The following is a 14,726-nucleotide window of genomic DNA, read 5'->3' on the forward strand; positions in this document are numbered from 1 at the left end:
CCAGAGGCAGGATATGTGAGGGGCACTCTGGGGAGGATGGGATGTCCAGCGGGATGAAGGCTGAGGGTGGGGTGGGAGTGGAGTGATGCAGAGGGAACTGTTACAGAGAATAAGGCAGGTGGGAACCAGAATGTGGGGGGTCTTAAAAGCTGCGCAAAATATTTTGGACCTTATTCTATAAGCCAAAAGATGCACACCCACGTCATTGGATACAATGTGGTCTGTAGACATATTTTGTTTGGCCTGCACAATGTTTTGAAATTCTAAATTAGTTTCCAACATATAAAAATAGAAAGATTTCATATAACAATTCAGATTTCTGATGGCTCTTGAAAAATTGGAGTATCTAGCAGCAATCTGCTAGAATTGAGGAGAAGCTGTTTCCATTGATACCAACTCAGTGGGCTGCTTATTAATTCATGGCCTGGCCCCTTGAGCATCTGAGTTTGACTCCAGCCCACCATGTGCAGGGGCACCATGCAGATAGAGGGAACGGTTTGGGTTCAAACTCTGGAGGTAGACTGTGTCTCTTCAAGGCCCAGGTCTATGTCCAATAAGCTCAATGCCCTTGGGCAAGTTAAGCATATTTCTAATAATGGTACCTACCTCAAATGGCTATTGTGAGAATAAACTATAGGAAATATCTAAAAGACTACCTAGCATGTAGTAAGTGCACAAAAATGCTAGCTGTTATTACTATATTCTACATAAGATAATAAACTCCAGGGCTAAAACTATCTGTCACTCATTTCTGTGTAACTCACCGAATCTAGAAGCTTTGGCCATTATAGGCATAAAATAAAAGTAATGGATGAATGAATATGTGCTCCTTAATTTTTATTTCTGTTTGGTCCAAAGCTAAACTTAATCACTTTGTGCTCTAGAAATGCTTCCTATTTATCTTGAGTCTGACTCAAACGTAATAATTAATTTTTGATAAAGTAGGAACCTGGTTTTCTTCAAAAGCCAACAGTACTAGCAAAATAAGTAAAAGGAGGTGCTGTTAACACTGTGTTGTTTTTCTGTAATGGATCTACCTTCCTAATTCAAAAATAAGCCCCAAGTATGAGAAAATGCTTAGTTATGTTTTCTTTAGAAGCTCAGTTATTGACAGGTAGCTGTCTATGGTTAATATCTTAATTTAAGGGTGAGTTGCTAGGAACCAGCACCTAATGAACTTAGGCAGAAAGGATGTTAGAACGTATGTTTGACTTGGGTTCTATGACCACACCCAACCCCACCTGAAATTCACACTTCAAGGCAATGTTTTTGTGCCTGGTGCCTCAGACAAAGATGGAGTATCTCCAGAAATGATTTGGACAGTCGGACTGAGAACTAATTTCCAGTATGTCCAACATATCATATACATCTGAAGTTATGACAACACCCCACTAAGGCCTTTAATGTGATCTCCTGTGGACATGAACTTTTGTGCTTATGTTAATCTTCCCTAAACACATTGGTCATCAGCAAATTAAACCATCAGCAAATGATGGCATGAGCTCTGCAAAGTTGACCTGCAAGGTTGAATTCACTTTCTTTCTGGAAATCTTGTACATTTACAGAGAACATGGGTCCAGTGACAATCTTATTTGTATAAACATCACCTAAAACTGAATGGTGTATTCAAGATTCTAAAAAGTTCTCTAACTTTGTACTTTAAATGTCAGATGGCTCTCTTCTTTTTTATAAAAAATCAATTTTTTAGTATGATGATGCCTCTACTTTTTCTAAAGAAATCTCAATCCATTTGCTTGCTTTTCTTCTTTCTTTCTTTCTTCCTTCTTTCCTTCCTTCATTTCTTCCTCCCTCCCCCACCTTCCTTCCTTACTTTTCTTTCCTTTCCTTCCCTTTTTTCCCCTTTCCTTTCTGTCCTTCTCTCACTCTCTTTTTCCTTCCTCCCTCCCTTCCTATCTTCTTTCCTTCCTTCTCTCTCTCTTTCTGTCTTTGTCCTTCTCCTTATACAATCAATACCTACATCTCTAAAGTTCTGGTTTCTAATCTAAATGACAGTTTCAGGAAATGGCAAAATCTGGCAAATTCTTCTGGCCGTTTTGCCATCCCTTACCCCCTTCCTACATTACTCATTTTGTGAGTGTAGGAAATTCTAGAAACTCAGCACATCTCTGATATCTGCTTTGCTTATATCCTCATCCAGACCTTTGCTGTATTCAGTCTCAGAATGCATTTTTGACAAAAATGCCTTTGCATATCCAGCCTATTTTGAAAGAAAAGAAAACTTGTTCAAGTTGAAAATATTTCAGGAAATAAAATTTGTGTAAAAATGAATTCTATGTAAAAGTGTTTCATTATCAACATTTAAAGAAACTGAGACTATAATCCTACAGATTGAAAGATTAACTTTGTACATTTCCACAGCCTTATTAACTTTATTTCATTTTCTTTGGTTAGAAGGAAAAAATATTAGTGTTTCAGTTCTAAGTGTATTTTGTGAATTAAATGGCAGTTGGCGCCTACCTGTAGGACACAAATATGCCAGCATATTTTCCATTAGCATTGCCCTAATCTCTTCAGATTAAGGAGGAACCTGACCAAGTATTCGCCACAGAAGCTGTTGACAGTAGTAATGCCACACTCTCTCTGTGTGCATATTAGTAACTTCTCAGACTTGTCTCCTTGATGAGTAGACAAAACAGGAGGAGGGTTGAATGTTTTCTTTTCATCTGAATGGTATAGGTTGGGAAAACAGAGAGGAATAGAGAGCCTTAGTGAAACAGAGCTCTAGCGACTGCTGTCATTGGGAAATTAGATAATAAACAGTCCCTGATACCAAGATTCTAATGGCCTTATATCAACACAGTTTGGCCTTCCAAGCTCTAGCCCAGACCCTCCCCAGAGAGCTCTTTGTGTCAACAAGAACAGCCAGCATTCCTGGCCAGCTCCCAGCACTCAGAGTGGGGCTATCACTTTTGTTTGCTTTGCAAATATCTTAATGGGAAGTGGTTCAACACCACCTATGGGTTAATCTGAGGGGTTCTGCTTGGCAGCTGTTAGCTCTGAGAACCACATGGCTGCTCTCAGATGGAGGGAGTCAGGCTGACAACTACCCAGCGCCAGGTTGAGGCATCTTCTTTGCTTATTGGATTTACTGACTGGCAGGAAACACCTTGTTGTCTTTTATTTTTAGTTTGTTCCTACTGAGAGGGTAAGGATGTTATTCTCAGATCCAACTGTGCTTTTCCCTCTAAGGCAGGGCAGTTGTTTGCATTAGTTTCACTAGCATGCAACATACTTCTTTCACCTAAGCTCATTCTCATAGAATCTGAAATTTGGTATTAAAAGTGGCATGTGGTGGTGGTGGACGCAGTGGTGTCATTGCAGGAAGAAGGATATAGTATATTATCCTGCAGGGAGAGCAAAGCTACAGCCCTGTCTTCACCTGGGATCTAAAAATAGAATAGATACTCAGTTTCTTAAGAATTCCTGATATACTGTTCTCTTCATTTTTTCTTCTCTTCTTGAATTTGGCTTTCACTTGTCTTGTCCCATGGGAATGCTTCCCCAGGTTACTTGGTCAAGTCGTGTCTCTCTTGATCTGTCACCTGACATTAGGACAAATGAGCTCTTTCTTAATACTTTCCTTACTGGATTTCAGGCAGGGTTGGATGGTTTCCACAAAGCAGGTTAGGGAAGTTCCTAGAGTGATAACCGACTTGTAGACAGTTTCCAATTGCTCCACTTATAAAAATGCAAAAAGTTCAGATGACTCTTTGGTTTCTGGAAAAAAAGGTCCAGCTACCTAAAGGAACAGTTCAGCCTTGCTTCTAAGACCTTTATCCTTTCCTGAAGTCTTCCACACCTATTTGTAGGGTTGCCTTGGTGGTAGAGAGCAAAGGCCCCAGAGCCTACTAGACCTGCTACAACTAAGGGTAAAATCTTGATAAGCTTACGTATTTTCTCAAAGCATTCATCTCCTCATCTAAATGGAAGATAAAATGGCATGATGTCTACCTCACCAGGTCATGAATGTTAAATGAGATAACATATACAAAGTACACAGCATCTCATTTGAACATAAAAAGCCCTCATAAATAGTAGTACTAGGAGGAATTATTGTTGTTATCGCTGAAGAATCGACCTTTCTTTATGTAATCTTCAGTATTAAGCAGTCTTTTCTAAAGGACTCATTTTGAAGTCTGTTACTCCCAACCCCATAAAATATAAGCCAGTGCCAAATTTAGGACAATTGGCATATCAAAGTAATGATAATAAAAGAACTTAGTGTATTGAATAAAATAAGAATTCAGGCATTCAGATTAACAGAAAGAAAAGAGGAAAGAAGGGAGGGAGGGAAGAAGAAACAGGGTAAGCTTTTCCTTGCAGTAAGATGTAAAATAATAAATGTAGAAGAAATTATAAAAACAGAAAATTACCATTTGGCAACTACCAAAATAATCATTGTTTCAGGTAAGAATCATCAATGGATGCTAAAACTAGTAGGTGAACATTTAAGGAGTAATAAGCTATTTGCATAGTCTCAGAGATCTCCATAAGATACTCATTAATTACCAAAGGATGGTGGGGAAACCTGGCAGACGCCACCTAAACCAAGTGATGAAAGTTAGCATCACCAGTAATCAGACAAATTGACAGCCTCTACCTCCTGATGGGATGCACTGAGAAGAACACAACATCACTTCTGTGAATTTCTTGCCAAATGTGCATAACCTGAATTTAATTATGAAGAAGTCACAGACAAACCAAACAGAGGAACTTTTCCAAAATGATTGACCTGTAGGCTTCAAAAGTAAACATAAAGGAAGACTGAGAAACTATTTCAGATGAAAGAAAAGTAAACGAACATGACAACTGAAAAAATATAGGATCCAGGATTTTCTTTTGTTATGGCAGACATCATTGGGACAATTAACAAAATCTGAATATAGTCTGTACATTGGATAATAATATTGTATTAATTTCCTGATTTTGCTCATTGTACTATAGTCATATAAGAGAATGCTCTTGCTTTTAAGAAACATGCACTGAAGTATTTAGAGATCACTGCTAGCACTGATATGAGGATTAAATTAGATGATCCAGTCAAGTCCTCTGCACAGTAATGCATTGTTCAGCTGTTCTGGCTGTGCTGTGGCCCTCAGCCCAGGGCCATGCATGATTTCAGGTCACAGTGCTCTTCTTCACTACTGCATCTTAATTCCATCTCTCAGCCTGAGGCCGAGTTTTCTCTTGGTTCCTTTGGTTGCTGACAGAGAACTGAAGTAGACTTTATGGGTGGCTCTTGGCTGACTGTCTTTTTTACCAATGAGGCAAACATTCTAAGCAGAATGAAGAAAAGCCTTCTGCTCCTACCTTAGACTTTACACAATGACAACTGCCTGCAAAAAAGAAGTAAAGGAGGAAAAAAAAAGAAATGAGAATGCAAAGACTGGCAGGTTAAGACTGGATGGGCTCATGGTTGGGAACCGCAATGGGGCAAACAATATCAAATTTAAAGAGCTCAGTGGGATTTGGGATATTAGCATAAGTACACAAATCCAACTAGTGCTAACTTAGAGCAATGGCATTATGGAACATTTATCAGCCTTTTTGAGCCCTTTTGATGAATTTGTCCTTGAGCCATGTTCTAAAACTTAAAATAATTGTGTCCAAGAGCAAGCAAATATCCATGTATTTAAGTGTAATTTGCACATTCCGCTCATTCAACAGTGATACTGATTGGGAGTGAGATACAAGGTATGCATTCAGAATCATTAGAAAAATTACCAAGTAGCCAAACCTAATGAGAAAAAATACAAAAGTCATGATCATTCCTTCTTCTTTCCTTTTTCTTCCTGCAGTAATGGTGATCTTGTTTTGCACTATTATTGTTTGTTTCCACTTCTCCTATACTCTTTGTATTTCTGTCGCATCATATATTAAAGGCCAGGAATAATATTTTCCCTCTTTAGAAGTCAGGAAATGCCAATTAAGGGGCCTGCCCTGTGGTGTAGCAGTTAAATTCGTGTGCTCTGCTTTGGTCGCCCGAGGTTCACTGGTTCGAATCCTGGGTGTGGACCTACACACTGCTTGTCAAGCCATGCTGTGGCAGGAGTCCCATATACAAAGAAGAAGATGGGCACAGATGTTAGCTCAGGGCTAATCTTCCTCAGAAAAAAAAAAAGAAAGAAAAGAAGTGCCAATTAAAATAATAATGAGGTAACACTGGTTTGTTTTGGTTTTTTCCCAAAGAGGTAAGCAAAGATTAAAAAGACCAATAGTACCTAATGTTGGTAATATGATGGGAAATGGGTCCTTTCATACTTCTATGGATGTCAGTGTTAATTTTTGTTACTTTTTAGAAGAGCATTTGATAATATAACTCAAAAGCATTTAAATAAGCAAAAAATTTGTCGCACTTCGAACCAAGAGCCTCACATTAAGATTTATCCTAAGGAAATATTTGGACAAGTACTCATAACTATATGTACAGAATATGTAATGATCCACTTATGATAAAACTGAAAACAACTTATCCAAAAATAAGAGATTAGTTAAATCACTTATAATAATCACCTGATGGAGTACTATACAGTCATAAATATGACCTACATGCACACTTGCATATATGTGTATTTCACACAAATATATGGAAAGATGCTTATAACTACGAAAAGTAGGTTATGATAGTGAGTATGTCATGAGCCGTTATCTTTAAAAATGTATATTATATGCATAGAAAAGCATCTGAAAAGACATACACCAGGATATTAACAGTAATTGTATCTGAGTGTGGAGATTATCCCTGATCTTTTTTCTTGAATATCTGTATTTTATTTATTTATTTATTTTGTGAGGAAGATTGGCCCTGAGCTAACACCTGTTGCAAATCTTCCTCTTTTTTTGCTTGAGGAAGATTGTTGCTGAGCTAACACCTGTGCCGATCCTCTTCTATTTTATGTGGGATGCTGCCAGAGTGTGGCTTGACAAGCAGTGCTAGGTCCATGCCCGGGATCAGAACCTGCAAACCCTGGGCCACCAAAGCATAATGCATGAACTTAACCACTATGCCACCGGCCAGGCCCGAATATCTGTATTTTATACAGTACAACAGTGAATATATATTATTTTTTAATCCAAAAAATTATTTTTTAATGATAAGAAGAAAAAAGGGAAACATTTCGCCACTAGTTTTACTTACTTTGAGGAGAAATTCAGTTATTAGTTGTTTTAGTCACTTACTTTGAGGAGAAATTCAGTTGTTACTATACTTTCATTGATCAGTGATTGGTGAATATTCAGGCCATTTGGAAATTTGGAACATTTTTATCAACTAAAAAGCAAAGAAGAAAAGACAAAATTGATGAACACAGCAATGGGAACAACTCTGATATCTCAAAAGCCAAGTGGCTTATGGTACATACTCTTCTTCGCTCTCCCTCCCTTGAACAAAATCTAATAAAGCTCACCTTCACTAGGTGATTTGCAAACGCTTTTAATTGGTCAGTATGTGGCACCAGATGAGTCAGTTACAGAACCAGGTTTTCAGTGTGGTTCTGCTCAATAGATTGTGCAAATACACCAGGGAGCCTCCACCTCTGCCCAGAGTGAGAGAGGTGGCTGGGTTGGGGTCAGAACAAGAAAGACTCTTCAGAGATGCTGATACCTGAGCTACAGGCTAGGGATGCAATGACCAGGTGGGCAAGAGGGAGATGGTATTCCAGGTAAAAGCATGCAAGTATGAATGCAACGCTGGGGAGATTTAGTGGGTGCTTGGCAAATACTTATTGGTTGTGGTGGTGGTAGTAAATGGAACACACAAAAGCATTCTAGAAATCCTAGCTTTCCAGTCTTTGTAATAAAACATGCATTAAATTATGCATTTTGGGTGCTTTTGAACTTAACACGATAACTTGTGTTTTTCTGAAAACTTTTTGTTACCTTTCAATCCTCTGTGCCTTCAAAACTATTTAAATAAATATAAGCAGTAAGAAGTGTATGCAGTGACACCTAGCTGATGCAAATCAGGGAAGAGTAGATGCGTAGTGACAATGTGGGGAGATTCAGATCTGGGTACTCTTCCTCATTTATACCCTCAGCCCTTAGAATGTTCAAATTCCATATAAGAACTAAATAAGAATGCTAGAGTTGCCAAATGGAGTTCAACCTGTGGCCAGTTCACATGGAAATCCTGTTAGCACTCAGGTCAGCAAGGGATCTTTCTCAAGGACAGTGTCTTCTCTGCTGTCCTTCCTTAAATGTCTTAATTTACCTTCAGAACTTGAACTTATTAAAACCATTTCTGAAGTTTACATTTTCTATTATCTTTCATGGTAATAACTTCCATAAGGAAAGTTATATGACTTATTTCTCTGAAACTTGCCTCCCTCAAGATTCACAGGGCTCCAAGTATGTTAAAATATCTTGGTCTGAGCATATCTTTTGCAGCATGATTGACTGCTACTTTTTGGGAACAAGAAATCGACCTCTTATTCAGAGCTCCATGTACAAAAGATTTTTTTCAGAGCTATGAAAGAAGCGGGAACATATTTGCTTGGTTCTCCTAGTTAGCCATTCTCCCAGGGCTCCCGGGTAAGACATGAGTTTACAATGAGAACTACTCCCAAATCTAGAGACACTAGGAAGCTAACCAAAAATCAACCCACAATGAATTAGATGCAACCTATCCTGTTTTAAAATTAGAATATGCTTTTAAGTGTGAACGACTATGGGTTTCTCAGTTTGTCTAGAAGCCATTCTAAATTATAATTCATAAAAGATAAGACAAAATCTTGCAAATTTTATCAAAGTTAAGAAAAACTGCACAAAGAAATTTAAATGAAGTTTAGAAAATGGAGAGTCAGAGAGTAACTAGTGTGTCTCTGTTCCTGTCCAAGAAAAAAGGTACTGATTCTAACCCTAAAGTAAAAAGGCTAATTGCAAGACTAGCTTGGTTGATCCAATCCTCAAAGAGCACCCTGCTTCCTCTGCTCAACTTCTGATGCATAATTCAGTCCAGAGTCTATCAGTCAACTAGTGAGGGGCAAAGGATGGTCTCGGTCGTACGACTCACTGTGAAATCACACACTAGCATTCTACTTTTCAAATATGACTCTTCTGAGTTTGGTTAGTGCAGCTCACCTCCCAAGAAAATCATCACCCCTCAATGAACTAGCAAACTGAATTTTGGAGCCTGCAAAGCTGAGACCCAGTCCTTAGAACATGGTGACTTCAGCCAGCCCAGCATGACAAAGCCAGCTGGCCTCATGGATCTTTGCTGCATGAGAAGAGAGATGGTGGGCGTTCTCAGCAGCCACAGACTGGTGAGCCAGCCTTCACCTTGCCTCTCATTCAGTCACACTGGGATCAGAGTTTAAGAAGAGGGAATTAGACATGAGTTTATTTTGGGGCTTTTGCAGGACAGATGCCCAGCAGAAGGGTTCTCAACAGTGACTGAGAGTTTCTGTCTCCCCTAGAACCCACAGTTGAATGAACTGAGTGCGGTGAAGCAGCCAAGTGGCCGAGCTCTGGAGACAATCTGCTTGAGACTTTAGTTGTGGCTTCTGAGGCTAGAGAAGCCCTAGAAATAAATATGCAGGTGAATCATATAGAGAGAGACAGCTACCTCCTAGTCACCACTCTTTGATAACCAGATTCACAGCTTGTGCTGCTTAGCATGTAATACCTAATAGAGGCTGAGGACAGTGTTGTTTTTTAAAAACTTTCCTATAGATTCAAAATCATATCATGCTTTAAAAATAATTCCTTAATATCATCTAATACCAATCTGTGGTCAGATTTCCCCAGTTGTTCCGAGAATGTCCTTTACACCTGTGTTTGTCCGAGCCGGGATGCAATCCAGGACATGACATTGCATCAAGTTGTTATGTCTGTAAATTTCTTTTAGTATACAATACTCCCTTTTTTCATGGCACTGACTTTTTAAGAGATTGAGCCAATTATCCCATAAAATAGCTCACCTTCCATATCTGTCTGCTTCATTCTTTGTGGTCTTAGCTTGTTCCTTTATGCCATGTGTTTTGGATAAACTGTAAGTTAGATCTAAAGCTTTGATTAGATTCAAGCTAAATGTTTTTAAGCAAAAGAAAAAATATAAATATCCTATGTGATGTCAAGTACTTCATATTGCCTCACCTCACAAGACAGTATTGCCTGGGCATTAGTGGTGCTAAGGTTGGTACTGGATTAAGATGGTGTCCTTCTGATTTCTCCAACATTTAGTTACCTGCTCCTCTTGTGACCAGGAAAAAGGAATCTGTCCAGTGGTCCTTTGGTACCATATGAATGTCCTGTTCCCCATTAACCATTTGTCTAAAGGTTTTATCAGCAATTGATAATCTTTGCCTGAATCAATAATTTCCCTTTGGAGTTTCCTTTTCTGTGGCAGCCGGTCTTATGCTGCACTGTTTACTAGTTATGACATAAAGCAAGTCATTAGCTTCTTGACTCTTACTTCCCTCACCTATAAAATAGGTATAAAAATAAAACCAATCCAGAGGCCAGCCCAGTGGCCTAATGGTTAAGTTCACGTGCTCTACTTCAGCAGCCTGGGGTTCACAGGTTTGGATCCTGGGTGCAGACCTACACATTGCTTGTCAAGCCATGCTGTGGCAGCATCCCACATACAAAATAGAGGAAGATTGGCACAGATGTTATCTCAAGGACAATCTTCCTCAAGGAAAAAGGGGAAGACTGGCAACAGATGTTAACTCAGGGCCAATCTTCCTCACCAAAAAAAATAAAAATAAAAATAAAACCAATCCATATAGCTTTTGGAAGTATTAGTTGAGATAACCATGTATCCATGCTTTGCCAGGTGCCTAGTGGCATGTATGCATGCAATAAGCATTGGCTATTTGTTATTACTGTGCTTTTCCTTATTTTGGTTGCAGCTTGCAGAGCATTATCCACTTACTGCCAGTCTCAAGTCCCTGAGGCAATTGACAACTTATCTGATGAAATTGCTGCAAAGGGGTTGTGACAGTTAGACTTTTGAAGAATATTGACTTGTAGACCATTTTCTAAAGGCAAATGGGAATTTGTTTGAAATAAGTGCTGCTTGGATCAGTGTTTCCTAAGGCGTGTTATAGGAACTAGTAGACCCCCGACACGCTCCATAGGAGAAGGGTTCTATTGTTAAAATAACCTCTGGAAAATCCTGCCCATTCTTTTCCTCTCTTAGGGTTTCATTGTGCATATTATTAAGTTAAAAGTTCTAGAAAGCCTCTCAGGAAAGAAACCTGCTTAACTTTGCTTAATCAAATATTTTCTCACCTGTTTGCCTGTGGACACTACCACCCTGCCTCTGCCTTTTTAAAACCAAGTAATACATATAAACAGTACATTGAGCTGCCTTAGAATCGTCCAAAGGCTTGAGTGAGGAGGGAGTCGAACTGATGAGCCAACCCCCAGTAGAGAGTTGGAAGGTGTCTGCCACTGGCCTTTGGATCCTGAAAAGCTGTGCAAGCTAGAGGAGTTCTTAAGAGGTTCATTTCTTTCTTGGGGCAGAAAAAGCAGAAATTGATTGTTGAAACAGCCAAACTCTTTTCCTTAGATTTTCTCCAGAGCTTATCAGGACTCCTAGAGGATCTCCGAGTCCACCTGTCGTGTAGGTGTCCCACCACCACCGGGATTGCCTAGGCTGATAGGAATGAGTCCCTGGGGCCAATGCACAGAGACCAAACCACATAGAGGGTGTCACGGTTCCGAGAAAGAGCAGAAGGTTTGGAGTCAGACGAACAGGGGTCGGTGTCATAGCTCTACCAGGCATTCACCGTGATCCCTGGGCAAATCCCTTACCCTCTCTGAACTTCAGTTTCTTCATCTATATAATAGTGACTGTTAAAGCACTTAGCTCAAATGGTTGTGAAACTCTCATTAGATACATAAAAGCATTTTTCAAAATATTAAAATTTCCTAATTTATTTACTTTTTATTAATTTACTTTTAATGTTAAGGGTATTCTTACTGATCTTCATGGCTCATATTTTGGGGGTCCACTAGTCATTCTTTTATTCATTCAACTTATCTAATATTTATTGAGCCACTTACAGTGTACCAAACACTGGGTTAGGTGCCAATATAAAATATAGAGTAAAGCAGATCTAGTTCCTGCCTTCATGGAGCTTACATTCCATAAATATACACACAAATAAATTTATCATTGAAACCACCTCTCCTCAGGTACTGATGTGATATTTAAAAATTCGGTATATTGCTATAAACTACTATAAATAGATGCATTTGAAGGTAATATGCATGAACTGTTCACAAAAAAATCAGAAAATGAATCTGTCAGTTTAAATAAAGAATAAGATTATTAATGTAGAACTAGAAGAGACCTTGGGAATAATTTATCTCAATCCCCTCGTTTTATAGATGAGGAAAACCAGAACCCTGAGTACTACAGAAATTTACTCAGTCACATATTTGTGTGTGTGTGTGTGTGTGTGTGTGTGAGAGAGAAAGAGAAATTAGGGATCTTGAGGCCAGGGTTAGAACCTAGATTTCCCTTCCCGTAGGCAGTGCTTTCCACTCTGCTGGATTCCATCTGAAAGGGATTGTAAGAAACAGATTCTGTTTTAACAGTGTGTTATGATGATCACACTTTGGTACAGTGTGTTCCAATTATAGGAAATTGGGGATGAAGCACAATTGATTTTTCCAACGTTTGGTCCATGAGACATTAATATTTTAATAGATGTTAGGTTATCACTTTTTAAGTTTCTCGGTCAAATTGGCTCAGGAAACCCTGCATCCCCCCCCCACCTTTAGAAATCCATAAATGCGTATTGTGATTGTAAAAGATCGTTCCTGCAGCAAGGAAACCTCTTCAACTCTGGACAACTCAGCGTTTCCCAAACTTGTTTGACTAAGGACTCTGTTTTGAATTATTTAAAAATGTGATTAATGTGCTGGAAAGTGCAGCCTTAGCATCAGTGTGGTTGCCTTCTTGGTAAAGTTTGTGAAAGCTCAAAAGTAGACCAAGTTGGACTACACACCTTTAAAAAGGGCAGTGTCTTGGGTCTTAGGATCTCAGGCTGACTGTGGGTGTAGGAGCTACACCTCATAGGATGCATTTCCTTAAACTGACCATGTCCTTTTAACCAAGGACTGGAATGGGAAACAATGAAAGTTTAATTTAAGAGTATGTTTTGATATATCTTTGGAGGAAAACAATTCTAAGTGTTTTAATTATCATTTTCAAGCATTTTAAAAATTATTATTTTTATTTTTAGGTATTCACAAGCCCAGAGTTCTCCAAAAGGGTGTGGTGTCTTCACAGGACATCCAAATAAGGTAGCTGAACATCTTGATTCTGAGGTAACTGTGTATCCTTATTTCAGACTCGTCCAAGTCTGTGGATGTGAAGCCTGTCTGTGGCTACTTGGTCGGGCCATCCAAACATGAGACTGTTAGTGATATTTTGAAGTCTTTGAGACAAAAGCCTAGCTTGCTAAAGAACTTTGGTTCAGCAGAGAGACAGGGAGGTACAGCGAAGAGAGAATCAAAAGCCTGGAAATTTGCTGCTGAGAATAAATGCTAGCTGCTCCCTGAGGTGATTTGTCTGTGCACTCCACTCTCTACAGATGTTAGAGCCTCTTTTTGAGTAAGGACCCGAGGTTCTTTGGTAGCACTTTGATATCCTGCTCGAATTCAATATGTGAAATGGAGGCGTCTCTCTGTGACTTGGAGCCCACAGCAGGCTTTGAAGTCTGATCCAATTTTTGCTGCCTACTATTTGATGTTGAAAGGATGAAATGAAGAAAATGTACAGTTTTTGCCAGTAACTCTGCTGAGCATATGTAAGATTAAAAAAACAAAATCCTTTGGATGATGTACTTAGAAATGTTAAGTAGATTAATACCTTCCTATAGGTTTTCTTTTTTCTTTCTTAGGGATAAAAATTAAGTATAGAAGAAAATCAGCACATATCTGCTTTTATATTCTGGACTATAATTAATTTAAGAAGGGGCTAGATTGACTTGTTCAAAGGAAGACGTGAATGGAGCACAAGGTGTTGAACCTTTACTACTAATTGCCCCAAGGAGAGGATCTCCACTCAATTTTAATGCAAGACAGGGGCAACTTACAGCATGACCCCAATATACTTAGTTTCTTCCTCATACAGTTGGGGTTCGGGGTCCCTTCATTAAATGGAAGCCATGTCCTTAAAGCTGCTTCATCAGAGGATAAAAATAATGTTTCTCTTACCGGGTCTTTCTGAAGCACTCAGTATCTGGAACTGACTCACTGTCTTCTGGGACATGCCATGCTGCTCCAGATCACCCAGGACTAAGTCCCTCAAGGGGAGCCCCTGCAAAACCTGGTAAGAAGAACATTTTTGATTGCACGCTGCTTCTACCATTCACGTGCTTGTGTACTTTTTAATGAGTTGTTTGGGCAGGACTGTCTAGAAGACAGGACTCAGATAGTAATATGACTTAATGTTAGCAAAAAGTGCAGGTTTGGGAAGCCATAAAGGCTGGAAGCAAAACTTGTATTAAAGGTAGCATTTTACTGCCTACCTATGCCACTTAAGTTTACTTTTCTGAGGGAAGAAAATACTTTTCCCTTCGGTTATAAGAACCTCAAATTAGGAAACTGCTTCAAACTTCATTTTGTTAAAGAAAAGATAAACAGCTGACCAGCTTTCAGTGGAGCAGATCATTCAGGATCCAAATCCAGGGCTTGGTAAAGAATGTAAATTTAGGGGCCCGCCCCGTGGCTGAATGGTTAAGTTCACG

At 39.1% G+C, this 14,726-nt stretch overlaps 1 protein-coding gene across 1 annotated transcript in view; it reads left to right on the top strand.

The window, feature by feature from the left end:
* MYO3B (myosin IIIB) overlaps nt 1-14,726 on the top strand; it is a 397,478-nt gene that overhangs the window by 302,392 nt on the left and 80,360 nt on the right. Inside the window, exons 31-32 of the mRNA XM_046659858.1 lie at nt 13,218-13,278; nt 14,209-14,308. Of these exons, the coding sequence (XP_046515814.1) occupies nt 13,218-13,278; nt 14,209-14,308 (161 nt within the window). The remainder of the gene's footprint in view (nt 1-13,217; nt 13,279-14,208; nt 14,309-14,726) is intronic.

The sequence above is a fragment of the Equus quagga genome, chromosome 4 (genome assembly GCF_021613505.1).
Source record: "Equus quagga isolate Etosha38 chromosome 4, UCLA_HA_Equagga_1.0, whole genome shotgun sequence".
NCBI classification, from domain to species: Eukaryota; Metazoa; Chordata; class Mammalia; order Perissodactyla; family Equidae; genus Equus; species Equus quagga.